The 26,862-nt window shown below is 55.8% G+C and overlaps 2 protein-coding genes across 12 annotated transcripts in view; one reads left to right on the top strand and one right to left on the bottom strand.

The window, feature by feature from the left end:
* The window catches only part of FAM196A (family with sequence similarity 196 member A), a 52,829-nt gene that overhangs the window by 15,260 nt on the left and 10,707 nt on the right, over nucleotides 1-26,862 (bottom strand). Inside the window, exons 2-5 of one of the 11 annotated variants that reach the window (XM_023745884.1) lie at nucleotides 21,246-22,410; nucleotides 8,961-9,032; nucleotides 6,959-7,469; nucleotides 2,521-2,674 (exon numbers count right to left, since the gene is read on the bottom strand). In XM_023745884.1, coding sequence (XP_023601652.1) covers nucleotides 2,657-2,674; nucleotides 6,959-7,469; nucleotides 8,961-9,032; nucleotides 21,246-22,405 — 1,761 coding nt within the window. In that variant the 5' untranslated portion in view covers nucleotides 22,406-22,410 and the 3' untranslated portion in view covers nucleotides 2,521-2,656. Of the gene's footprint in view, nucleotides 1-131; nucleotides 2,675-4,775; nucleotides 5,901-6,958; nucleotides 7,470-8,960; nucleotides 9,033-15,689; nucleotides 15,833-18,167; nucleotides 18,630-21,245; nucleotides 22,411-26,862 lie in introns of those variants that run through there. The other 10 variants (XR_002826722.1, XM_023745883.1, XR_002826725.1 and 7 more) reach the window with 10 other exon arrangements.
* Nucleotides 16,961-26,862, top strand: part of LOC102443158 (dedicator of cytokinesis protein 1) — a 139,550-nt gene continuing 129,648 nt past the window's right edge. The window contains 1 exon segment of the mRNA XM_023745881.1: nucleotides 16,961-17,102. The gene's annotated coding sequence lies outside the window, so the exon portion shown is untranslated.

The raw sequence follows: 26,862 nt of genomic DNA, 5'->3' as shown, positions 1-26,862 counted from the left end.
GGTCTCTCTCTCTCTCTCTCTCTCTCTCTCAGCCCGATGAAGTTTTTTCCTTTGTCATTATTTTCTTAGATTGACTTCTATTTTCCCAAGTTACCGCGACCATGAAATAAGTTAAATAGCCACACAGAACATTACCTTTCTTTTTTTTTTTATTTAAAAACTAATAAAGAACTTAGTGACAAGTATAATAATTTAGTCTCTATACGTAATGCCATGGGAACATCTATATAGGAAGGAACACGACTGTTTACCTTGTTTTTTGTATCAAAGTTTTGACTTGAATCTTTCTAAGAGACGCATCATGTTAGTGACACATTGTGATTAAACTACGAAATGCCTTTGGAAATACTTTTTTTTCCCCTATTCCAAAGAAGGTGCTATTTTTAAATAGGAGTGAGCATATCTTCAGTCTCCTTCAGACTCCGCGCATTTTATTTGTCGTTGTTTTGAACCTAGACTGCTCTCCCCAGGGACGTCGCTTTGTGTGCGAGGGCGGTGTGGGCGGATTTATCGGGCTCGTTAGAAAGCCGCGCCTCCCCTCGCTTCCGGTCACCCAGAGCTGGGGGTGATCGGGACACAGGAGAGACAACGTGTCGCGAACATTTTAAACGTCAGTGAAAAACAGTATAAAAGACATGAAACACGTGTTTTCCATTCCACGTCTCCGTGACACAGTCGCTCTTCCTTCGTGGTTCGGGACCCTCCGCTGCGTCCTTCTTTCGCACAAAAATAGCTCCCAGTCCCGCTGACTGACCTCCAAGGATCCGAGTCCCTTGTGCGGCGTTTCCACGAAAGATGTGTGTTTTCTTGCAATTAAAGCGGACGGCTGAGGGCCGGCGGGAGGAACTCCCGAAGGATGGCTGCCTGCGTGGTTTCAGGTTCTGCTCTGAGGCCTGACCACCGCGAGGGCCCTGTAGAATGGACACACCTGGGACAGAAGCAGACTCGCTGCTGGGTCAGGAGGAAAACGCAAGGCAAGGAGCAGCTCTCCTTCCGGCGATGCCCGATGCCGGCGGCGGCCCTGCCCGGAGCCACCGCTCCTTCCCGGCAGCTGATCCGCGACGTGTGCGTGTCGGCAGTAGCTTAGATGTCAGACGGTGGGACAGAAACTCGAAGACTAGGTTTTCTCGTATGTTCACAAACTATTCAAAGTTTAATTTGTACGGAAAAAAAAGGCAAAAGGAGATCCCTACTTCTTCTTCTTGTGAAAAGCAAAAAAAAAACACTGATAGACAAAGTCATTCAATAGACCAGGGGGTTTTGATTTCTATCAAAAGATACTTGCAAAGGAATGAGTGAAAAAATAAAGGAACTCAGATTTGTATTGCAATGTGTAATCAAAAGAGACCTCTGTCCTGGCTTATTGAAAAAATACCTAGAAACATCTGATTCACAGCTTCCCGCTAGGCATTTCAGGGCGTACAGGTTACGACTAGGTTAGGTGTAGGCGATCCTACGCGGGTGACAGTAGCAGCTGAACTAAACACACTGTTGCTCTCTGAGGCGGTCAGGCCGCCCCATTGTTACAAGGCGCAACAGATGGTACCAGACGCCTGCCTGCGCCCTGAGGAACCATGTCTGCGAGATTGATTCACAGAGACGCTTCCCCGAGGCAGAGAACGCCCGGGACTTACTGGTGACGGTGTTTATCCATTGTGTATCTCTACGTACGTGGGTTCTCGAATTCTCGCTGGAATTCAGCATTTGGCCTTTGGGTATCAAAAGATTAAAAACGAGATCTCAGAAAGCTCAGTGTGTCCAGTAGCTCTCTGGCCCGGTCACCTGCAGCGGCGACAGGCCTGACCTGACGCTGGGGGGCTCCTGGCGGCTGGCCGTCGGGAAGTGAGCAGTAAACATGGCGCAGGTGTGGCGATGTGGGGGATGCTGAGTGTCAGGGGTCAGAGACGCCCCGAGATGGGGTCGCTTGGCTGAGCGCTACAGCACGTGAAGGCAGATACACATAGCGTCCCATGTGAGAGATGAGTCATGGTCTCCGACCACTTGAAAAAGTTGTGCTTTCTCCGGAATTGGATGTGCTGAAAACCGCCCCTGCCCCTGCGTAGTTGCAAAATGAAAGGTAAAAAAATGAAGTCTGTTGCAAACATAAGGCTTGCTTTTCTCTCTCTCCGTCTTTAAAATGAAGGCTTGGAAGTCGTGATGGGTTTCAGCTGTGCGCAGGGGCCAGCCTGCCGACCGCAGGCTGACGGTCACGCTCCGCGAGCCGGGTGGGGGCAGCGTGGCTACTTGTCCCCTTTGCCTTAAGTTTTGTTCAGTGTTTCACGTCTCACATCCGAGGACGGCGAGGGAGCCGCCGGCAAGCGGCGACAGGACCCCCTCGCTGTCGGTGGTCCGTTAGTACGAAGGCCTTTTTGGTAAACAGGGGGGCGCCCGCGGCGGCACGGTTCCCTGGGTCCTCTTCGTTTCGGAAAAGGACGGGCTGAACCCCCGTGGGCTCTAAAGACGGCCTGTCGACTCCAGACACCACGAGTGTTAAAGGAACCAGAGTTTCCACCTCCCGTGCTTTTTAGATTCCGTTTTGGATTTTTGCTTGGGCGTTGAGGAGTGCGTCTCCTGAGAGTAAGGCGGAGGGGCAACCTGAGATTCCTCAAAGGGGTGGAGGTTCCTCAGAACCGGCTGGAGTTTGTCCTCCTGCTGCTTAAAGTCGAGCTCCACGCTGGAAAGGAGAGAGAGGAATGCCTTTAGTGCTTGGTCTTTCCCATAGGAAGGCCCCCCCTAGTGACACGACTGGGGGGGCATCCTGCCAGGGCAGCGATCATTCCTACCGTGTTTATACCCTCAGCCTAGGGCTCCATAGTAAGCAGTTGGGTGCAATCTATTCTATGTCATTGTCAGCTACACTTGACTCTTGGGGTTAAAGGAGCGATATCCCTAGCAGTTGGCAATCTGTGTATAGCTTTTTTTAAATTGTAAATTTGTGCAAGGGGCTTGGCCGCCACCTCGGCCGCCTCTGTCTCGGCCCCCGCCACCTCGACTTCGTCCGGAAGGATGTCCGGTCTAATTAGCATATTATGTTTTTATTATTATAGATTGATTTCAGAGAAGAAGGGAGAGGAAGGGGGAGATAGAAACATCAATGATGAGAGAGAATCATTGATTGGCTACCCCTGCACGTCCCTCAATGGGGATCGAGACCACAACCCGGGCATGCACCCTGACTGGGAATTGAACCATGACCTCCTGGTTCACAGGTCAGTGCTCAACCACTGAACCATGCTGGCTGGACTGTGTATAACTTTTGACTCCCCAAGACCTTAACTACTAATAGCCTACTGTTGAACGGAAGCCATACAGATAACATAGTTGCTTTACATGTATTTTGTGGGTTACATGTATGATATACTGTATTCTTACAATCAAGTAAGCTAGAGAAAGGGAAATGTTATCAAGAACATCATAAGAGAAAAATACACTCATGGTATTTATTGAAAAAAAAAAATCTGCTTGTAAGTTCAAACCTGTGTTGTTCAGGGTCGATTGTATTTCAAATAGATTTCTTTTCCTAGAAAAACAACTGATTTGCTTTCACTCTGAACCTCTGAGGTGCCAACACACACAGCTGGCGTCAAGTACGTCCAGTCCTGCATAATGGCGTCTCGGTCAAGGATGGCCGCACGTGGGACGATGGTCCAGAGGGTGAAGGCTGAGCTGACCCCTCTTGTTGCCTAGTGACGCCGTAGCCATCACAGCAAGCAGGTACCCAGCTGTTTGTGGGGATGTGGTGTCGGCACCCCTGCCCAGCCCGTCATATAAAAGTGCACCCCACACAGTTATGTACATGATACTTGATAATGGCCATGAGTGACCACGTGGCTTTGCTGGCTTATGCTTTGCTGCCCTAGACATCTCATCGATGCTTTAGAGGGCTCTTCCTACTCATGAAAAGTGTTGTCTGTGAAAAGCAGTGTGTGACGCTGGCAGCAGCCTCGTGTTCACCGCGCCTCTGGTTGCATCCTCTCCTCTTGTGCCTGATTTAACCTCACGGCGTTCGGTACAGTGACATGCTGTGCTGGCGTGGAGCCCGGGAGCCATGGGCCAGGCCATGTCGCCCAGGTGTGCAGGAGGGGTACCAGCCAGGTTTGTGTAAGCGCACTACGATGTTCGCACAACGACGGAGTTGCCCACAGACACGCTTCTCGGACGCACCCCCGTGGGTACGTGGCGCGTGGCTGTAACGCGCTGGAATGGAGAACATGGCGTCGGAGTAACCCTTTGGCTCGTCCGTGGACTGCACGCGGGATAAATAGGTCACTGAAGGTCTGCGTGTTCAGGAGGCCTCTCAGCACACACGTGCCGGGTGCGAGCTCTGTTCTGGGCCACTTTCCCAAGGTCACGGAAACCATTTCTCACCTGAATCAGTCGGCGAATGAAAGGCCTTGGTTCCGTTCTCTTGTAAAGTCCGAGCCGCCTGAAGACGGAAGACCCGAGATGCCGACGTGGGCGAAGGTGGCTGTTCATCCCGCCAACACCTTGGAACCTTACAGTTACCGAAGGCAGTTTTTCAGGCAAAAACTGTACCTCCCTGTGGTGTACTGAGTGTCTGCTGAAAAGTAACCCCAAATTGTCATGGCATCGCCGAAGCCATCGTGTGCACGCATGCAGCGCTGTGGGAGGACAGCCGTGCTGATGCGTGTGAGAGCGGGATCAGAGAGGGCTGTTTCAAGGAGATGCTGTTTCTTAGGAAAGTTCTTCCGAGAATGCATCTTGCCTTCTTCGTGTTGAAAAGACCAAGGTCGATGCCCTAACCTTCACTAACTCTTTACGGTCCCCTTGGTCTTGGGACCGGACCCCGGGCCCAGTGTAATTTTTCCGTAAGGATCCCGCATTGCCGAGCCTGGTGTCCCCTCCGCCCGCCTCCCCTGTGCCCCTGGCATCCTCGAGTCGGACCCTGCGTCACGCCCGCCAGGCCCCGGAGAGCTCCGCTCGGTGCCCCTTCCGCGTGTGGCCTGGATGCCCGGCTAAATGTCAGTAGATTTCAGTAAAGGTTCAGTGACCATGATAACACATGAGCTCCCAGCATTTCATATCCAGTGGAGCCATAACCCATTTATAAACATGAAGCCCTATTGATTTAGAGGTCCATTAATCCTAGACAGATTCTGACATTGTGGAAAGAAACAGCCAAGCTGTGTTACCTGCAGTTCTAAACACAAGCTCGAGGCCCATGGAATGGACCATTTTGGGTTTTACGTCCGCCATTCCATTTTTCTTATTGTCAGAGACTATGTACTATTACGGAAAAAGTTAAAAATAGTGCCAAGAAGTTGATGGCCAGTTGCCCCCTGCTCCCATGACAAGAAGGAGTGTTTGCCCTCATTCCGAAAGGCCTCTGAGTTCTGCTGCTGTTTACAGGGGGTAGAGGCAGACTTCACGGACTTATGTCCTGCTCACCTGGATCACGTGACAATGGACATAGCTCCTCACCTGGATCACATGATAGTGAACATAGTTCCTCACCTGGATCATGTGACAGGGGACATAGGTCCTCATCTGGATCATGTGACAGGGGACCTAGCTCCTCACCTGGATCATGTGACAATGGACATAGTTCCTCACCTGGATCACGTGGCAGTGGACATAGCTCCTTACCTGGATCATGTGACAATGGACATAGTTCCTCACCTGGATCACGTGACAGTGGACATAACTCCTCACCTGGATCATGTGACAATGGACATAGTTCCTCACCTGGATCATGTGACAGTGGACATAGCTCCTCACCTGGATCATGTGACAGTGGACATAGCTCCTCACCTGGATCATGTGACAGTGGGCATATGCTCTAAGGACAGTAGTGAAAGGTGCGAATCTCAGAACGCGCTGCATTCGAGAGGACAGCCCTCAGGTCCTTTATCAGGGGCTGTAGAAACACGGGATCTGTCCTGTCGACATTGGGGGGTTCAGGGGGCTCCTCTAAGCACCTTATCCTCCTTAGGGCTTAGTTTCCTTCACTTCAAGGGATATAATCATTACTGCCCCGACTGTCTCCCTGAATTAGGTAAGGATCCCTCACCCCTCCATCTCCCCAAAAATAAAAGCAGGTGAAAAAGTTTTCTAAACTGTCACATGGAATTCAAACCTTATTTTCTCCTTCTTATCAGCTGCCCATCAATTCTGCAGTGAGAAAAGGAGCTGGCAGCGATCAGGGTAATGCCTAAGGGGGGTTCTTCACGGATGTTTAACAAGAAACAGAACCTCGCTGCCGCGTCTGCGAGATGCCGTGTCCGATACGGCACGACGGGCAAGCAGTGATTTTCCCGGGGCGCTTGGTGAACGTTGAAAGCGTGTCCCCCACATCCTAACCACGGCAGGAGCCCCGCGTGGTGTGATCATTAGGCTCCCTGGCCAGCACGACGGCTCTGGGTGCCTGTAATTATCGAATTCCCATTAAGTAACTACACTGGGAATCCCGTTATTAACCAATTTATCACACCGCGGAGCCATGTAATCACAGAGAAATCTAATCTGAGCCCTTGTTAACGGAAGGACTGGACTTTATCTATCGAGTTGATTCCTATTGGCACTTCTCCATTACAAGAGGCTGCAGCCCAAGCGGTGAGTCCTGGAGGGGCGTGGGGGGCGGGGAGTGCCTGCAGTGGGCAGCCAGGCCAGCGGGGCCCTACACCCCTCCCCTGCCTAACAGGGCAGGTTACCAGAGGCGCCATCATAAACCCTGAGACTCTCGAAAACTCCTGCTCCTCCCTCACAGCTGGGCCGCATGTCACCCTTCTTCCCTGGGAGTCTGCACCATCACCACGCTGCACCCCCTCCGTCCTGTCCGAACTCCTCCCCGCAGGGCCCTTGCACGGTTCACTGTAGCGCGCCGTCTCCCGCCGCACCATGACCTTTTTCTCAGGCCGGCGTGGGCTCCTGGAGGGGCAGTCACCGCGGCTCCTGTCACAAAGGGTAGGAGTTCTCGCTCTTCACAGGGAGATCTTACATTTTGGTGAAGATCCTGTTTAATGAGCCGGAATCTGCGTGATTTTGATCTTTTCCTTCTTGCTTCCATTCGGTCTAAAATTGAGGCGAGCAGAGGCCTTTCCCATAGGAATGTCAGCCCTGAATTCCAGCCACTTGTTAGTGGCATTATTTTATGGCCTCGTCTGTCCACAGCAGAAGGCGGGGCTGGGGGACAATGCTGTGTTATCATCACTGACGGGGAGATGCTGAAACACTGTCCTGAAGGGGAGCCCTGACCCTGCAGGCACTCTCTGCCCCACCCCCACCCCCGGGAAGCACTGCTCCTGGGCTGACCCGGGGTCCTCCCGCTCAGCTCCCTGCAGCTCCTGAAGATGCGCGTCACCAACTGCATAGTCCCGAGGGTACACGTGATACAAAGGTCCCTGTGCATAATTCTGGCCTGTTCCCGTGTGCTGGGCACTCGAGGTTCTCCAGAACGCGGGCCGGTGGCTGGTGGGAGGGAGTCGCCCAGGAGGTCGGCTGAGCCGGTTCTGAATAGTAACCACTCCAGGGTAATTCCCGAGAAAGAGAAATCCCTGCTCTCCGCAGGCTGTGAAGTCGCCTTTTATGTATGTTCCTCCTGGATTTAGAGCCAAATGTATTCAGATGTCTCTGGCTACACTGCAGAGTGTTCTAATAAATTCTTTCTCCATCTCGCACGGAATGGTAAATGGGTGTGGGCTCGCCACGCACTCCGAGCCTTCTCGGGGAAACCGGGGCTCACGTCTGCTCTGTGTCTCAGCGTTAGCTCCCAGAGCAGCAAAAGGTGAACCCCGAGGACATGTGTGAGCACCCCGTTCCTCCCTGATCTCCCGATGGCCTGATGTCGTGAAGGTGATTATGTCAGGGACAGCCCTTCACTCTGACTCAGTTCCCTTCTACGTGTCTCCCTCCAGCCCTGGGCTGGGGTCCCTGGGGGGCAGAGCCTCCTCTGGGACAGCTTCTGTCAGAAGGAGTGGGCTCGTGTGCCACTGGGGCTCACGTCTCCCTGTGGGTGCTGCCCCTTGTGTCACCGAGGCCCCGGGGAGCGGCGCTGCTTCTAAAGGACCTGGTGGGCCCTTCTGGCCGGTGCTGCCCCCACTGGAGACGCGCCTGAGTCAAAGGCCGTGGGAATCGAGCTCCTGCCATGTCTAAGCCACTCACTCCCTGTCCCCGTCTCTCCCTTTGGGTGAGAACAGGGTCACTTTGGAGATCTGTCTAGAAGGTGGCTTTGGGGGCAGGTGGGAATTCCTTTAGGTTTCAGGCAGATGACTGCACAGTTGGAAGTGTTCTTGGTAACTTGGCAAGTCAACTGAAATTGTTCTTCCGGCTTCATTTTTTAACATGAACTAAATCACAGGTCTTACACGTCTTGTTTTTCGAAAACTACATTTCCAGAAAGAAAAACCAAAATGACAGGAACCTCTGAGGGCTGTGGCCATGTCTCGAAACCCTACATTATTGCCCAAACCTGCCCTGGCTTTGCCTGCTGGAAGTTTCTTGCCGATGTGAGGAACCGAAGCGAACTTCAAAGGCAAAGACGTGGTGACCAGCTGGGGGGCTCCAGATGGGGGGTTACGCCCCGGACACACGCCCTGTGAGCTCCCAGGAGACACACTGCACGCTGAGCAGCCTGAGTCGCCCGTGGGTTCCTGGCACACCCAGAGCCTTTGGCCTGTGCCCGCTAAAGGGCTCACACCCCGTAGCTTCCCCGCAGCACGCAGGGCAGGGCTCCTGACTACCGATCCCAAGGGAGCAGCCATCAAACTCCTACCAATTTGTGAAACCGCTAAGACGCACGCGCGAGATACGAGATCCATGAGTTCAAGCTCTCCCTGGTCCCGTGACCACACACCTGGGGTTGCGGGGGTAGAAGTGCTGAATTAGGGTCGGGGAATGCCCTTTCTCTCCTGACCGCTGTCACCCTCCCAGCACGGGGACCCCTGCATCTGTGGGCAAGCGTCGTCGCTCATATACAAGGGGGCGAGGAGAAGGGAACGTACCTGTAGATGATGCACGCGCTGTTCCTGCACGTGTCACAGTTAGCTGTGTCCTGCCCAGTCCGGTAGGAGAGCCTGCAAGATGAGAACAGGAGAGGTTAGAGGTGGGGCTGTGTCGCCGTCCCAGTGGCCACTCTCCTCACGGCGATGGGTGATTCACGCGTGTCCCGTCTCGCTCCTGTCTCTGTTGCTGCACCCCGCGCAGCAGCCCCAGCTAAGACGGTGTTTCAATTACATTCGGAATGTGAACACAAGCTGCCGATGAAGAAAATAATCTGGTTTTGTTATGAGCAGAGGGAGATCGGGATGTTTCCGTGCGGCTTTGTATGTATGGTGTTAGCAGGAAACCCGGAGGGAAAACCAGCTCCCCGTATGCTGCCCAGAGAGCTGTTTCTGCCCCCCAACCTCGTGGGGCAAGTTTCCATTTGTGGGGCCACTCGGCAGTGAAACAGTGCGCATGGCTTTCCGTCCGCACGGCCGTCAGCATGTCCCCCCCGCGCTGTGCAACCCTCTGCACGCACCCTGGAGTCCGACTTGGAACCGACGCCTGTTTCCCTCGTTACATTTCCTGTTACACAAACACTTGGCCAAGGATTTTCCCCTCGACGCCCCGGTGTCTCCGTGAGCTTGGGACGAGGGACCACATTCTGCCCAGCGCGTGGCCGTCCCTGTCTGTGACCCCTTCTGGTTGAGCCAGAAGCGGTGGTGGTCTGTGGTGGCATTTGTGTTGACCTTGACCTTCATCCACCGTCACTTCCCTTTGGGGGCACCTTCGGGACCCGCCCGGGGCCTCTCTCTCTGCCCCGGACTTTGGCAGGACAGGAAGAGGGGCGAGCCTGTGCGTGACACCTTCCCTTTTCCTTCGCCAGCCCCCGTCCCTACACGCCTCCCCCTTCCCTACACGCCTCCCCCGTCCCTACACGCCTCCCCCGTCCCTACACGCCTCCCCCGTCCCTACACGCCTCCCCCGTCCCTACACGCCTCCCCCGTCCCTACACGCCTCCCCCGTCCCTACACGCCTCCCCCTTCCCAACAAGCCCCCCCTTCACATTCCCGCCAGGCCTGACGGTATTTCCAGGACCCCGGTTTCATGATCTTGGCTTGGAGGGACCCTTCGGCATGGGCCGCAGGGTTCGTTTGGACCTTTCTGTTGTGAAGAGGATTCAAATGTTTGGAGTCCATAGTAGTTTGTGGACAGGGAGGTCAGCGAGAGATTAACTTGTGAGTAAAGTTTCAAGTGTCGCCTCCTGTCCTGTGGTTCTGTCCTGTGGTTCCGTCCCAGGCTGCCTCCGGCACGGTGGGCCTGCTACACTTTATTCAGCAGGAGGGCGCCCTCCCCCGAGGACGTACCCTCTGCAGTCCATTGGCTCGGCGCTTCGATGAGCCACCTAATTGTCCTTGGAGCTTCCAAGCATCATCGTCAGCTGTCGGGTTGGCTTCGCTGGTAATTTTATGGTCATGTTCATCATTGTATTGTAGCATCTGAGTGGATGTGTTCTCCGGATAGAGACCGAACAGGGGAGTTGTTGCTACACGACAGGGAGCACAAATGTGGATTTCCCCTGGTTTTAGCTTCTCGCTTGGAAGCAAGCCATAAAGCCAGGACTTGGAATGATTATCTTTCTAGATCACCTTTGTCATCAAGAGGCGCAAACAGGTGCGTCTCCAGGGCCAGCAGGGCCGGCGCTGTCTGTGGCAGGAAGTGTGGAGAGGGAGCTGGGGTTATTGGTGTGAAAGCTGCCGGGGTAGAAAGTTGCCATCACAAATCATGATGTTCAGTCTTGCAAGTGAATGGCTCCCTTGGCCAGTCTCTCTTCCCTTCTGACTTGAGAATCTCGTTAGCGCACAGGTTCGTCATCCGGGGCCCGCCTCCATGCCCGGCACGCCCCGGTGTTCGCTTAATGTTAATATGACCAAATAAGACGGCCTTTGTGCTCTCAGACGGACGTTCGGTAAGAGACAGATCTAATGAGAAACATTCCAACTGCATGCGGAAAGCAAATGAAAAGTATAAATTGTGAAAAGCTCCGGTCCTCGTTGGTTCCCGTCAGGAACCCCTTTGGGCCCCAGTGAGAAGCGTGCTCAGGGGAAATGTGGATCTTTAACGCGTCAATCTTTGTAGCACCCCCCCGTTATTGCACTGTGACTGTAATTTGCTGTTCCTCATGACTTCTGGTCTTAGGGATGCCTGTAACTTGAAGAAAACAACCTTCAGCACCAAGGACAGTGCCCAGAGCCCGCATTAACTCTAACAGGACTTTTTTGTTCCCTTCACTCTTGTCCTCCCACCCTCACCACCCCCACCCCACTCGCCATCCCTCCAGGGCACCGTTCCCACCCCAGGACCCACCTGGGACCCTGAACCTCTCCTTGCAGGATGCCCTTGGGACACTCACTGCTCTTGGGGGCCTTCACCGGAAGGTGGAGGGACTGGGCGTGAGCTCTGGAATGAAGAGAGGGACGCGCGCGTGGAGGTGCGGTTATCCCCATATGCTGCAGCAGGAGGCGCTGCACCAGCTGATTTTCCTACGCAGTTTCAGTCAAGTTTGAAGGTCACTTCCACTCCTGCTGGGGAGGGAGGCAGACTTCTTCAGCAGCTCTGGCTCCTCTTCAATGAAAGGACGTGTTTGGGAGACAGCCTGGGCTGCGGAGCTCTAGCCTGGGCTTCCCCATTCTAGTAAAACGTCGGGGCTCCCCACTGAAAATCCTCTTCTCGCATCCCTGGGGCCTGTGTTGTTGGATTCAGAGAAGCCCTCTCCTCTCCATGCGCACCCCCCGGGTCTTGGCGTCCGGGCCCTGCTGAGTTTCTGCTCTTGTAAACAACACGGTGATTCTCGGCAAGTGTAGAGTCTCCAGCAAACGGCACCTGGGACAAGGGTAAAATCGAGGCGCGCTCCTGTAACTGTGGGCTTTAAAACACTGGGTACCGAGACCACGGGCACCGCCGCTCCGAATTCACGCAAAGGCGAGCGTTAGGCCGCAGCGCGAGGCGGGGGCTGCCGGCGGGAGCGGCTCTGCTCAGGGAGGGGGCCGTGCGCCTGTTTAATTCATGCCCTTCATCCTGATGCGCTTGTTCTCTCCGCACCCTCGCTGGTGCCAGAGACCGGCTGTTCCTTCCGCAGCCTCGCCCGGGTCGCGTGCCAGCTGCCCTGTCCTGATAACTGAGCCATCATTTATTTCAGCCTCTTCAAGGGCTTTTTCACGTAATGGGCTCAACGCAGCATTAATTACAGGCATAAAGTGGCACCACTCCTGTTGTTGGGAGGAATTAAACGTCATAGCTGTTTTCCGTGACCCCTCCCAGGGGTTGAGCAACTCCGTCCCCCCCCACCCACCCCAGCTGTAGTTTGGGCTGGTTCCTGAGTCTGGGTTCTCACTAGGAATTTGCCAGCTTGTGCCCTGGAAGTGTGGTCTCTTCAGCACCAGCTCCTCAGTAGCGAGTGCATGTAGGCCCTCCCCATACATCCGTGCACATGCGACGGCTCATCTGTCCCGCGCACCATTCATGACGGGGTTTGGGGAACCTCTGAGCTCACCTTGTTAAAACAATCAGACATCGATTTTCCTAACAAACTCGAGGTCATCGATTGGTCAATGGAAGGCAGTACTGGCGCTCCCTGGTGAGAGTAGGACCGTCCCCCGTCTCCCGGGCGCCAACTGGAGGCGTCTTCAGCCGGCGGCGGACCCTCTGTGACAGGCACAGCAGCTCTGTGTCCCTTAGTGGCCGGGGGTCCCCAGGCAGACAAAGCGATTTGTTTGTTTTAATTGAGGTTGTGTTTTGAGGAACAAAGTAACAGTGACCCCCCTCTTTGGGGTGCCCGTCGTGGGGAGGTGTCAGGGAAGGTTTGGGGAGGCACAGAGTGATGAATGCAAGAGCAAGTGAAAGCTAAACCAGGAGGTCGAGGACCCTCAGTCTGACCTTTGTTCTCCACATAAAACGTGTATTTTGTGCAGAACCTTGAATAGGGCAGAGCCGTGCCTGCCTTCGCCTCGCTGTGTAGTAATCGCTGAGGTGTTTGCTTGTAGAGAAATGTAACCAGCTGTCACGATCGTTTCCTGCAGGGCCTGGCTTCTCTTCCTGTCTCTCTGCCTGCAGGTGGGCGGTCAGGCGATAAAGCCAGTCCGTGAACCACTGGTCCCCGATCCCTCCGGGATCTCCGGTCGGAGGCAGAGCTCTCACTGAGATTGAAACACGTCAGCATGTCTTGTCCCCCCGTCACCCGGGACTCCTCCCGGTTCTGAAGGTGCATAAAGTACTTGTCCCTTAGGTGACCCCATAAGGGAGACCTATTCGTGGAACCTGTGTTGAAGGGAGTCCCTCCTAGGAACATGACTTAGATTTTATAGAGCTCTCCAAGTCGAAATGCAGCCGAAAAAAATTGGGGGGCTGGCCTGGGAACCCCACCACCACCTATAACTTCGGCTTATTGGAAAGTGTGCTGAGGTCCAAACAAATTACTTACAAATGATGCGCCCAGCACCTCACCCCAGCACCTCACCCCGGCACCTCACCCCGGCACCTCACCCCAGCACCTCACCCCAGCACCTCACCCCAGCACCTCACCCCAGCACCTCACCCCCAGCACCGGTCTCCTGAGCTCTGCCTCCCCTCTGGCCCCGCTCCCCTCCCTGCCCGCTCCACAGGCCTGAGTGACGTGACAAGAAGACAGACTGTGTCATTACCAGGGCGTAGACATGTCACTGTCAGCAGGGCATGCAGATTCGGAAGGAGATGAGCCTGCTATTAGGGCAGGACTCTGTGCTTAGCACAGTCATGTTTCCTGATATAAAATCAATAGGTAAGACCCGGGGCGACAGCCGGCATCACTTTGCGCGTGGTCGGCCGGTTGTATCACAGCGGGCAAAGCTTCCACTTCCTTTGTCCGCTCCGAAACCAAGGCAACTCTAAGTTGCAAAAGGATGACAGTCACGCCAAGTCCCTCGTCCCAGAGGCCCCGGGAGTGGCTGCTCATGAGGAGAAGGACTTGGTGGGGCTGAGCCGAGGCTGCGGTGATGAGCTTGTTTTTTTCCTGGAGGAGAGAGAGGGTTTCAGCTCTAACGTATTGACAGCGAGTGGGAATGAGTTTGGGTGGCACTGGCTGCCCAGCGAGGAGGGAAAGAGGCCGGGGAGCGTCCCGCACGGAAGCAGGCGCTCCTCTCGGGGCTGGGTTTTCCGTCAGCTCCGCACTGTCACCTGCGGGCCCGCTCACAGAGCTTTTAATGTGAAAGCGTCACTGTGCCTTTGCCACGGTCCCCATGGGAAGCATCACAGAGGCTGCTATCCGACTGATCCTGGCTTTTGAGGGGCTTTCTTTTGAGCAGCTTAGTTAACAGGTTTCAATCAGGGCTTAACTTTGTCCCAAAAGCCTGACTTTGCGTTTGTTTTTTCAACAATCGTCTCCGAGCTCTTGTAGCTGAAGAAGAAACTGTTTCAATGTTGGCGTCATCGTAATGGCGACACTTTTTAAACACACACACACACACACACACACACATATATATATATATTTATTGATTTCACAGAGGAAGGGAGACGGAGATGTAGAAACATCAATGATGAGACAGAATCATGGATGGGCTGCCTCCTGTACCCCCGACACTGGGGATTGAACCCCAAACCGGGACATGTTCCCTGACCGAGAATTGAACCCTGACCTCCTGGTTCATAGGTCGACGCTCAACCACTGAGCCACGTCAGCCAGGCACCAATGGTGACACTTTAATCTGGGGAGAAAACCAATTGCTGTAACTAATGAAATATCAATAGAAAAACTTTCACTCCATTTTTAGTCAAAATATGCCCGTCGTCAGAGCATCATTGCCTAGGAAATGATGATCCAAATATGAATATACTTTCAACTATGACCTTTCAGATCACGGGTGCTTATTTTCATGTTGCGTGGGGAACGGTCCTTCCTCTTGCTCACATGACCGTGGACGTGCACTTGAAGTCAGAGCCAACGGTGCAGGCGGCACTGGATGAGCACCACATGGCAGACAGTACGGCGGGGCCCGGGGTGGCGACCTAGGCAGGCTGCTCACAGGCAGGCTTTGTCCTGAGCCCTCAGGTCCCTTTGCTTCAAGGTCAATGTCCTTGCTTTTCCTGAAATCCTTCCCCCAGGGCATTCCCCTCGCTGACGAGGACTCCTTAGGAACAGGCGTTATTTCTGGATCCCGTCCAGTGCGAGTGTCTGGGTCTCCAGCCCTGAGCATTGGCTTTCTCCAGAACATGTTTGCCTGGACGGCACCAGGTCTGGGGTGCGGGGCCTCGTCGCCCCTTCCAGCAGGAGGAGGAGCCCAGACCTGCAGTGACCACCGAAGGGCCCACTTTTGAATTCTCTACACACACCAGCGCGCCCGTTTCCCGAGAAGGGGAGCAGGGGAGCCTGGGCCTGAGGGGTGTGGATGGGAATTCTCTCCTCCCCGTTTCTCACCCGCCTTTCGACTTCGGGGAACGGCACTTGGCGTACCCTTTCGTTTCCTTGTGGAGATCCTTCCCACCTGGCCGCGTGTTGTGAAGATGAAATAAGACGGTGCAGAATGGCTGGCACGTGGGGGCGCTGAGGAGAGGGGAGCTTTGTGGGTGCTCGGCCCAGAGGCACATTTCCCAGGGCGTCTCCCCCAGATCCGCTGGGAATGATAAACTGTGCAGAGCTCAGTGGAAACTGCACGGGATTTTAAATAGCATGGAAAACTAGAACCTGCATTTCATCCCTTTAAAAAAAAAAACACCTGAATTCTAGGACACAAATGCATAAATTCCGTAATCGCTCATGTCATGCCTGGCGTCGCTCATTCGCCGGCAGATGGGCGTCCGCTCTGTTTACCTGCCAACCTCAGAGGCTGGGGAGGCGTTTGGAATCGGCATTGGCATTCTGCGGGGCGAGATTATTTAAATTACATTTCCGAGCGTGTGTGATCCTACATGGAGCCCAAAGCAAGAATGTGGAACGTGGTTTATAGTCTGAGCAAGATATTGGCTTCATTTTTCACATTAAAAGTGGGAAGGCTATTATTTTTCAGGAACTTAAAAAATAGTGTTTACAAAGTTATACAAACACAAGCTACGGAGAAGACTCCCCGTGGCCCTGTGCATGAAAGGAAGAAAATGCTAGAAAGAATAGGATGCGGGCTTCCATTTCAAAGGCATCAGAAATGACAACACACACTTGGACTTTAGAAATGGAATATGTTATCACAGATATACCAAAGTCATCCGTTGCAGCAGCAAAAGAAGAAAAGGACAGAGGCCAACCCTGTCATGGATGGTGGTGGAAGGATGAGGAATGGGCGAGGGGTGGAGAGGAGAACAAGGAACAGAGCTGTGGGATCCGATCGCTGTGCATTTATTGATGGACATCTGTAGCAAGGGCTCCTTCCCTCCTCTCTCTCTCTCTCTCTCTCTCTCTCTCTCTCTCTTTCTCTCTCTCTCTCTCTCTCTCTCTGTGTGTGTGTAAACCTTTGTGAGTGTTCTCAGGCAGTGGCTGAAGTTATGATTTCTTAGACATCTCTGAAAATGTGTTTCTGAAAATGTGTCTTTAGAGCAGAAAGAAGCCTGAGGTGCCTCCTCTCAGGGGGGCCGTTCTCTGTAACATGGGAACATGCAGCTCAGGGAGGCTGGGCCAGGGTGAGCCGCGTCCAACCCATGTGTCCTGGCTCTATGCCAGCGGCTCTGTCCGTGACAACAAATAAACCTGTCCTGCACCTTTCTCTGAAAACGAGCACAAAGCTCGACGCCTCCGTTCTGTGATCCTCAACCCCTCCCAACCCTCGGGAATAAAGCAGCCTCTATACTGAAGCAAGACCGCACCTCTGAAGGTACTCAGCATGCTTAGCCTCCGGCATGAGCACTTGGCAGGAACAAAGTAACTAGGGAGCAACAAAGTAACAAAACAACTAGGAAATAACAACGTAGCACAATAATTAGGAAGTAACAAAGTAACAATAACTACTAAGTAACAATGTAACAAAATAACTAGGAAGTAACAAAGTAACAATAACTAGGAAGTAACAAAGTAACAAGGAAGGAAGCACGGTGGTCCTGGACCGAGCGCCCTGTCTGCTGCGTTTCATTCCATCCCCAGAGAAGCCTGGGAGGCAGGCACTCTGAGCTCTTTGACGGAGTGAGAGGCTGATGTTCCAGAGGTGAGTAACCCTGCCCAGCAGTTAGCGGAGGAGGCGGGACAGAGTGGCCGACTCGGAGCTGAGCCCCATCCTTCCACTCGGCTCCCCTCCTCCATCTCACTGGGCACCTGGACAAGCCAGTGCCCAGGAGCAGCCGCAGTGGCCAGCTGGAAGGTTGTCAGCTGTGTGGGTTACAGCAAATGTGCAGAGACACAGACATGGCTGCATCTCGAACATCAGGAAAGGGGCTCAGAGAGGGAGGGGGAGGGATGGAGTGCAGCTGGCAGGGCAGGACCCTCTTGCTTCTGATCCCACCGGCGGGCTGCTGTCTCCTTGCTGCTCACTGGCCTGCTTCTCGGAGCTGCATGGAGCCAGACGCCGGAGAAGCAGCCTTGCAGAGAAGGCCCCTGGGGCCGTTGGCAGCACCAGGAGGCGAGTGAGAGACTAACGTCACCCCCTCCCCCTCTCGGAAATCCGGCCGGCCGCAGCTAACCGGGGGGAGACGGGATCTGAATTAAGGTGGTATGTTTTGGCAAGAGTGACCGGGACGTCCTTGAACAGGGGGGCTTTTCTTGGAGGGGGGGGCTGGTGAGTTCCGGGTGACTCTATTGCCGATTCTGTGGTAGGGTATCTTCTGCCTTGTTGCTGTTGGAGCATTTCGCTTCTGCTCTCTGACTTAAACAGATTCCACTGTCCCCTCCGCTGTCTCCGGAGCGGTGGTGCGGCCTTGATTCCGCGTGGGCTTGGGAGTCGGGTGATGAGGTCTGAGGGGCACCTGCCTCTGCGTGGTCGGCACGGAGAACTCGAGGCAAATCAGGTGGTCATTTCTGTCCACCCAGCGTCCGTTTCTCGGTGGAAGCAAGTCCCTTCGCACACACGTGACGCTGGGAGGTCTGGACCTTGCTCGTGTGTCACAGGGTAACGTCACGGACGTCTCACTCATCTAAACTGCAACCCCCCCCCCCCCCCCCGCCGCCTCCCCGCCAGGTTCAGGATTTCGTCTCTGCCCATGCGGCACGTTTAGGGCCCCCGAGTGGCCAGGGTTCTGCTGAGCCCCCTCCCCCTCCCCCCCCACGCTTGCAGGTAACTGCTGGGAGAGGCTTGACCCCATGCCGGGAGCTCCAAGCCAGCCTCTCACGTGGTGTCAGGTCTTCCCCGAAAGCAGAGCCACAGGCTGTCCCCAGCCATCGAACCCGTCACACACTAATGCGTGGGGTGCGGAGCGAAGAGCCGTCTCCCGCCGAGTGCCACGTCCCCGTTGCGGTGAGCAGCCCCGTGAGCACGAGGTCTGCAGCCTGGGGTCTCCGTCTCCTGCCCAGCACCCACCGCTGCTCGGGGGGGTGACGGCGGCCGCAGGACTTGGTTGGGTTTTTAGACTCAGTGCCCGTGTGCGTGGTTGGCAGCCTGCAACGCCTCCGTTAGTGGCTTATGTTGGTGGCCTCCGTGACCCTGAGCTTCCTGGGAAGAGACATGCCGGGCGCTGGGAAGCAGGCAGGGCCGTTCCTGGCAGCCCCGCCAGCGGAGCGTCGGGAGCTCCCCGCGCTGTGCCTAAAGGGAGTGATTTTCGTGAATTGCCCGGACACTTTACAAGGGGCTAAAAGGCAGGTTTTTGCATACTGTCCACCTCTGCCCACATACGGAGTGCGTGCCCTGGAGCGCCAGGTGAGGGAAGGCCCTTCCCTCAGCGCCGTGGCGGCCTGTCCCTGCCAGGAGCGCCCCACCATCCCTCTGTGATGGGGTGGGCACTGGCCTGAGATGGACACCTCCCGGCTGAGCCGCTCGGAGCTCTACACCAGTCATGAGATTCCTGCCTCGGCCTCTCATGCAAAATAACTTGGAAGCTCCTCCAAGTGGCCGCGCTCGAGATGCCCCCGCTCAGAGCAGGCACTGCTGCAGCGAGCGGCCCCCCAGCCCAGCCATGCCGTCTGCACAGCCCGCTCCTGAGGCTGCAGACACCAGCCCCCTGTGAAGAGCAGCTCGCTGCGCTCCGAGCAGCAGGCACTGGCCCACGGCCACCTGCCCAGATCAAAGGCACTGCGTCCCGTGTGAGCATGTGCCCGAGAGCAGAGACCAGGGCCCGCGGGCCTGCTGCAGCTGCTGTGCCGAGTGGATGGGGCAGGATTTCTCACTCGATTCAAAGTCACGGCTCTGAGGGGCACACCAGCTGCCTGCCTCCCTGGCTGCTCTTAAGGAGGTGAGATTCTGTACCAAGCAGGCCCTCCAGGCTAGGGGAAAGGGGGAGGAGGGGGAGGGGGGGGTGAAACGGGGGGAGAAATTGATTTTACCCGGCTCCTGAGCCTCCTCCACTCTCATTATAAACTACAGTGTGTTTCCCAAGGAAAACGCCATTGATATTTGAACTTGGCCGTGAAATCCTGCATCGCGTTACATAACGTATGATCATCTACATAAAGTAGAGGGACTTTCCTGTTTTCTACCCTGGGATGCAGCGAAAGCACCGGTTTCCCGGCTCAGATGGACATTCCTGGGGGTCCTCCCCCTGCAGTGAGGGTCCTGGAGCGTGCCCCTCACAGCCCATGCTCAGAGGACTGGGATGTCCAGTGTGCAGGGCTTTGGGCGCTGGTGGAAATACACCAAGGAAATCAGCAGATGCACCCCCCAACCCCCGCGCCCCAACGCCAGCCGCTAAGGAAGCATCAGCCCCTGTCTCCCTGCCCGACGCCTGGAGAGGGTCCACGGGGAGCTCCCTGAGGCTGGTCCTCTCCCACATCCCGACTTGGAAAGGGGGGTGGGAACCTGAGTTTGGACCAGATGAATGGCCTGGGCACTGGGCACGAGGGTCACCTGCCGGGCGGCCTTGGAGTTTGCAGCCACCTGCTTTTTCGTTATCTGAGTCCAGAGGGCTGGGAGGGGAGGAGGAAACGAAGGGTCTGAGGGACAGATGTGGGCCTGTGGCCTACAGACCGACACGCCCGGGGACCCCTTGGTGTTAGGCCTGGCGTGTGTCCGTGCTCAAGTCTAAAGGACTGAAATGGGCGGACATGGAGGTGGGAGGCCTGTTGGAAACCTTTAACGCAGGTCACTCAGGATCTCCTGGGAGACCGCCTCTGGTTGGAAATGCGTTTTGCTCTCGCCCAGGGACTGCAAACCCTGCTGTGGAACAGGAGGCGGAATGAGGAGTAGCTCCTTCTGTAGACGGCCCCGCACGAAGCCAGAGAGGCCAGAAGCCCAGGGCAGAACCTGCACCCGGCACCTTGCCCACAGCCTGCCCGCCCCCCACGGCCTGCCCGGCACCCGCCCCCCCACAGCCTGCCCAGCCAGGCTCAACACTAGCATCCTAGCTTTCACTCATTTGTTTTCAAATTTGCCCAATTTCAAGTTCACAACATGGGAACCAAAGTTCAGCATCTAGCCCGGCTGGCATGGCTCAGTGGGGTCATAGTTCAATTCCTGGTCAGGGCACAGGCCCGGGTTGCAGGCTCGATCCCCAGTGTGGGGCGTGCAGGAGGCAGCCGATCCATGATTCTCTCTCCTCATTGATGTTTCTCTCTCTCTCCCTCTCTGAAATCTATAAAAACAAACAAGCCACAAACCAACAAAGTTCAGCATCTGTTACCAATACCAGGCCGTGTGGCTGTTAATGGTGTTGTTCCCTGTACATCTGGGTGTGGGGGGCAGTGCGTGCGGGAGGCAGCTCTCTCCCGTCGCACACGGACAGGGCTTGTCTGCGGACGGGGACTGCTTCTCTGGGTGGCAGGGAGGGAAGGAAACGCATAAAACCTGTCCAGGCCTGAATACCAGCGCTATTCCCGTTACTCATATAAGAGAGGCAGCACTTGCTTTCCAAAAGGCCACCCGAAGTCTTTCCTTCCTCTCCTATCCTAAGGGCAGGCAATGCCCATGTCGGGACCAGCACAGCTGTCCTTCCTCATCGCCATCAACCCTTAGCCCTCGGACATAAAGGAGCAGAGCCGTCCACGCCTCCAGAGAGTAAGGGCGGTGTGAAGTGCAGGCGGGCAGCTGGCGGAGAGCTAACCCGCCGCGGTCTAGGAGGCGCGCATGCAGCGGGGCCTGGTGTCGAACCCGCCTGTGCCCGCGGGCTTGCTCTGTGCGGACTGAGCCTGCTCCCGGTGCGGGCCAGGCGACCGAGGGGCCCGGGGTGAGGCGTCCGCAGGGCGGTAAGAGGCGCGCGAGCATACGTACCCTTCGCGGTGGGCCTCGCCCTTCTCCAGCTCCTGAATGACCCCCAGGAGCACTTTGATGGTTTCCTGGCTGGAGCTGATCAGGGTCTCCATCACCTGCAGCTGCGCCTTGAGGTCCACCACTTCCGTGGGAGGCACGGTTTGTTGGCATTCTTCACCCCCGGCCGCCCCTGCCGGGCAAGGCTGGTGCTCCCGCCCCAAGGGGGCCGGAGGCTGCGGGGCGCGGTCACTACATTCGGGGGACAGGCACTGCGTCGGGGGTGCCTGGAGCCCGTTGAGATGGGCGGCCCTGCCCCGTCCCTCGTCCTCCGCGGGGCAGAGGGACCACTGGCTCGTGGCGGCCGAGTTAGACAAGGCGGGCTCGGGGGCCGTGGCACCGGGGGCAGGTGCGTAGACGGCGGCCACCTCCGTTTTAAACACCCGGCCCTGGGCCGAGGGAGCAGGCTCCTCCGTGTCCGGTGCGGCCCGGTCCGGTTTGGCTGTCCGGTACCGCTGGTGGGCGGGCTCCTGGGAGGGAGGCCGGGGGGCGTTTTGGTGAGCTCTGCCCGGGCAGCTGTGCCCGCCAGGGTCCCTGCACAGCTCCGCACAGCTGAGCCCCGTGGGCTGGACCAGCACGTCCATGTGTTGGTGGGAGCGGAACACCAGGGCGGCCGTCTTCTGCACCCGGCCCGCCGCCCAGGGCACGGCCTCCGCCCCGGGCCCCGCCTCGCTCCTCTCCTTCGCGTCGATGGCAAACCCGTTGTTCTGACTTTTAAAGGCGTCCGCGGCCGGGAGGCCTTTGAGGGTCCCCTTTTTGCGGTCCAGAGGGAACGTCTGGTAGCACTTCCTCAGGTCCGGCGAGGTCTGCACGCCGGTGCTCCGGGTGACGTTGGGGATGGACCGGCGGGCGGGCACCGTCATGTACTTGCGGTAGGCCGCCCGGTAGGACGCGGCCCTGGCCTCGCGCCTCTCGGCCGCCGGCCCCGCGGCCAGCTGCGTGTCCCGCTGCTCGATCTGCGCCTCGCAGATGTCCTTGAACCGCACCTGCAGGGCCTTGTTCCGCTTCTTGATCTGCCGGTTGGGGTCCAGGGCGTATTTCATCTCCAGGGCCAGGCCGGCGGCGGGCTCCACGTCGCTCTCTGAGGTCGTGAGTGCGCACTGGCCCGCGTCCTTGCTGACCATGGTTCCTGCAGGCGGAGACATCAACAGAGGCGTCAGTGCGACAGACGGCACCGCACACAGGGTGGCACAGACCGGGGCAGGGCCATGCCCGCCTCCTGGTGATTCCTAATTCTTTTTATTTTATTTTTTGTTGTTAATCCTCACCTGAAGATATTTTCCCATTGATTTTTAGAGAGTGGAAGGGAAGGGGAAGAGACAGAGAGAGGAACATCCATGTGAGAGAAATACATCGATTGGTTGCCTCCTGAATGCGCCCCAACCAGGGCTGGGGCTCAAGCCTGCAACTGAGGTACGTGCCCTCAACCGGAATCGAACCCGGGACCCATCAGTCTGCAGGCCAATGCTCTAGCCACTGAGCCAAACCAGAGCCAAACCAGCTAGAGCTTAATTTATTTTAAATAGATTTTTATTGATTGCAGAGAGTAAGAGAGGGAGATATCAGTGATGAGAGAGAATCATTGATCGGCTGCCTCCTGCATACCTCCTACTGGGGACCTAGCTGGCAACCCGGGCATGTGCCCTGACTGGGAATCGAACCCTGACCACTGAGCCATGCCAGCTGGGCTTCCTGGTTATTTTTAAACAGGTGAGGTGGCCTGTGATGGGCCCTGCATCGCCGGCAGGCACAGCTTGAAGTGGTCTGACCCTAACGCCTGCCTCCTCGTCCACGTGGGAGATGCTCGCTTTTCCTTTGATCGAAACGCGTGCTCCCCGTTAGACAAACCCGTTTCACTGTGTTCATCACGAGACCCAGGGACGCGCCGCTCCTGCCTTGCAAATTACCGTTCCCACGCGCACAGCTCCGCTTCCCAGGCAGATGGTCCTCCAAATGCGATTTATCTGGTTTGGGTTTTTACTATTTTTTGAGGGTGACGTGATTAATCTATTACTGGAATGCAAGGGAATTGCTGTTTTCTCTTAAAGGCCTTTTATTGGACTGTCTAGCGCTCCTGATCAGATAAACGTGGAGAGCCCCACGTTGAGGAACTGAATAAGTCTATTTACGTTAGCCTTTCGGGACGCCGGGGGAGAGTGGGCCCCCACTTCATAGGGGACCATGAAGGACAAGTCGCGGTGCGGCTGGCCCCGGGGGGTTAGCACCAGCCACGAACCAGCGCGGCTTCCCTGAGTCTGCAAAGGCCGCGTTAGCCGCCCTTCCCCCCCCCGCCGTCCCCCCCCACCCCGATTCCATCCAGAGTGGTATTTGAAAATACTTAAAAAAAAAAAGATTCATTCTGGAATCAAGTTTTGTGTGTTGATGACAACCCCTGAAAATGAAAACAATGGTGGTGGTTTCGGTCTTTAAATCCTGAGAGAAAATAAAATCACGCGGCTTTATGCTTGTTCATCATGCAAATTCATCTTGGGCTGAATTATTAAATGCCGCTAAAAAGATGCAGGTGGCCCCGGGCTCCTCCCAGGGACACCAGGGGGAAACGCCTTCGCTCGCGCTGGTCGGCAGACCCGCAGCTGTTAGTTGCGTGTGGAAGGACTTTTTTGAGGGTTGAGAAGAGAGTTAAGTGTATTGTTTGTGGACTGAGCATTTGCTCCCACCTCCCCATGTGTCCCAGGAGAAGGCCGCCGGGAGGATCTGAGGTGTGCAGGGCCCTGGCATCAGAGCCTGGTGCCCCGAAAGGCATGGTCAGGGGCTCAGGGACGTGAGCCCGGAGAGTGGACTAGATCCGGCTCCGGCCACCCCGCCCCGCCCGCCTGATGACAGACCTTTTGGGCTGCCCTGCGGGGGCCTGGACTTCTCCGGAGGAGTGCTGCTAAGGACAGACACTATGTATCTTTTTATTTATTTACTTACTTATTTTTAAAATTATTGATTTCTGAGCAAGGAAGGGAGAGGGAGAGAGAGATAGAAACATCAATGATGAGAGAGAATCATGGATCGGCTGCCTCCTGCACGCGCCCCCCCACCCCCCCACTGGGGATTGAGCCTGCAACCCAGGCATGTGCCCTGACCAGGAATCAAACCTGGGACCCGTCAGTCTGCAGGCCGACACTCTCTCCACTGAGCCAAACCAGCCAGGGCAACAATACGTATCTTTTAGAGCAGTGGTTCTCAACCTTCTGGCCCTTTAAATACAGTTCCTCGTGTTGTGACCCAACCATAAAATCATTTTCGTTGCTACTTCATAACTGTCATGTTTCTCCTGTTATGAATCGTCATGGAAATATCTGATATGCAGGATGGTCTTAGGCGACCCCCGGGAAAGGGTCGTTCGACCGCCAAAGGGGTCGCGACCCACAGGTTGAGAACCGCTGCTCTAGAGGCACTTACCCCCCTGGTTAAAAAGATGCACACGACAGACCCGGTGTGGGGGAGAGTGTGGGAGTCCGGCAAGAAGATTAAATGGTAACCCTGACTCGCAGCTCCTGTCCATCCTTCACCTGCCCCGGCGGCCCAGCTCCGGGAGAACGCGGCGCCATCTTCCCGCAGAAGACCGTGCGCGAGGGGAAATTGGAAAGGGAGAGCATTTTTACAAAAAGCAATTTACTAGTAATTTTTCAGCCTTTTCCCTGCCACTCCTGAAAAATGTGTGTCTGAATAAGTTTGTCCTGCCACACTATTCATCATCACGGCTTGCCAGGAACTGCACCGAAATAATTTTCTTACCTCAGTCTGCTGGTTTGAAAGATACCCCGAGTCTTGGGCCCAACCATCACACTAATAGAGCAAATCAGAAAAATTAATGGCCAGGGGCAACATCATCATAATAATAATCAAAAGTCCTCAGCTCTTCTGTTTTACAGGGAGCTGCTAATGATAGAAATCATTTCCTTGTAAGTAAAAACGATGGTAACAAATAGGAATCCTCATCAGTTCAGTGTGTTGTCGCCGACCCTTTTTTTAAATAATATTTTTTATTGATTTTAGAGAGGAAGGGAGAGGGAGAAAGAGAGATGGAAACATCGATGATGAGCGAGAATCATGGATCGGCTGCCTCCTGCACGCCCCACACTGGGGATCGAGCCTGCATCCGGGGCCTGTGCCCTGACCAGGAAGCCAGCCATGACCTCCTGGTTCACAGGCTGACGCTCAACCACTGAGCCACGCCGGCCGGGCCTCGCCGATCCTTTTCTTGAGTAACGGGATCGAGTTGTCCCCACGGCACGGGTAGGGCGGCCGGGAGGTTCTGCAGTGACTTCCTGTCCGTGGCCCGCTGACAGGCTCCTCACACTCAGGACAGAAAGCTCCTGCACATTGAGAATTCCTCCCACAGGAAGGCGGCACATCCCTCCCATTAGGAAGTGATGTTGACGCGAAAGAAAACGGGGTGTTTGACAGGTGAGCACCCACGAGTCAAACGGAACCTCCCGGCACCCGCCTTCACGCCTCCTGCCTTCACTCGGCAAATGAACGGACCCTGTTCCTGGTGCCCCCCCCTTCAGGCCGTGCGCCCTGTGTCCTCACCGCAGCCTGCCTTCTGCGCGCTTCCCTCCCGGGTCCTCCTGGACCCCTGAGACCACCTCATAGGCCGGGTCCTGTTGTCTTTCTCGAGCCTCCGATGGAGACAAGACTCCTCTCCTGACGGGCCTCCTGTGGGCCTTTAAATCTCAGGCCCGAGACCAGCTCCCTTGGCCACCAGCATCGGGTGGAGGTGGGCAGAGCACGTCCTGCTGGGTCCTGGGAGCCCGCCGGCCCAGAGCACAGGCCCCACAGGGGCTGCCAGTCCCCGCGTGGTGTCTCCCCCGGCCTTGCCTGGCGGGTCCCCGAGAGCGTGGACTCTGGCCCTTGAAGTTCCTCTCTGGGCTCTGAAGCCGCAGGAGCGCGTGAGGCTTCTGCTTCTAAGGAAACGGTTGTAGGATCCCCCGGACCGCGCTGTTCCGGGGAAACGGGCTCGTCATGGCGTGCCTGTCCGGCGCTGGGAGCATGGTGGCGGGGAGCTATTTGGAATAGAAATGTCTTAATTTCCTCCAAATTGAATTTCATAATCAAGTGTGAGTGGTCAATATAAACGCCATACGCTTAGATGAGTGGCGAGGGCCGTCGCTGCGAGCTGCTGTAAATGAATGGCTTATACAGTAAACGCTCACTCCAGCGATAAGGGCATGGCACAGAGAAGAACCCAATGCCTAACAAGAGGTTAGTCACCTCCGGTCTCCATCCACTCACAGCGGCCACTGAAATGACCATCGTGGAGAGGACGTAGCCGCGCAGGGAAACAGAGAAACTGCTCAGTGAGAGCGTCTGCCTTGTGGCCCCGGAAGACCCTGAACAGACGTGGTCCCAGCGTGACGAGACAGCGCCCTTGGGAAGAGCGATGCCCCCCACCCCGTGCCCCCCATGCCCCCGGAGGGGCTACAGTGTTAGACCGTCTGCCAGTTACGGGAACACGGGCAGCGTCAGCCCACACCCAGGGAGATGGCGGGCTCGGGCTCTGGACTGTGCAAGAACTTGCATCAACAGTAAGAAAACCCCGGGAATAACTAGATTTGGGGGAGAAGCG

Source organism: Myotis lucifugus, unplaced genomic scaffold, assembly GCF_000147115.1.
Source record: "Myotis lucifugus unplaced genomic scaffold, Myoluc2.0 scaffold_599, whole genome shotgun sequence".
NCBI lineage: Eukaryota > Metazoa > Chordata > Mammalia > Chiroptera > Vespertilionidae > Myotis > Myotis lucifugus.
This window is presented reverse-complemented; position numbering and strand designations above follow the sequence as displayed.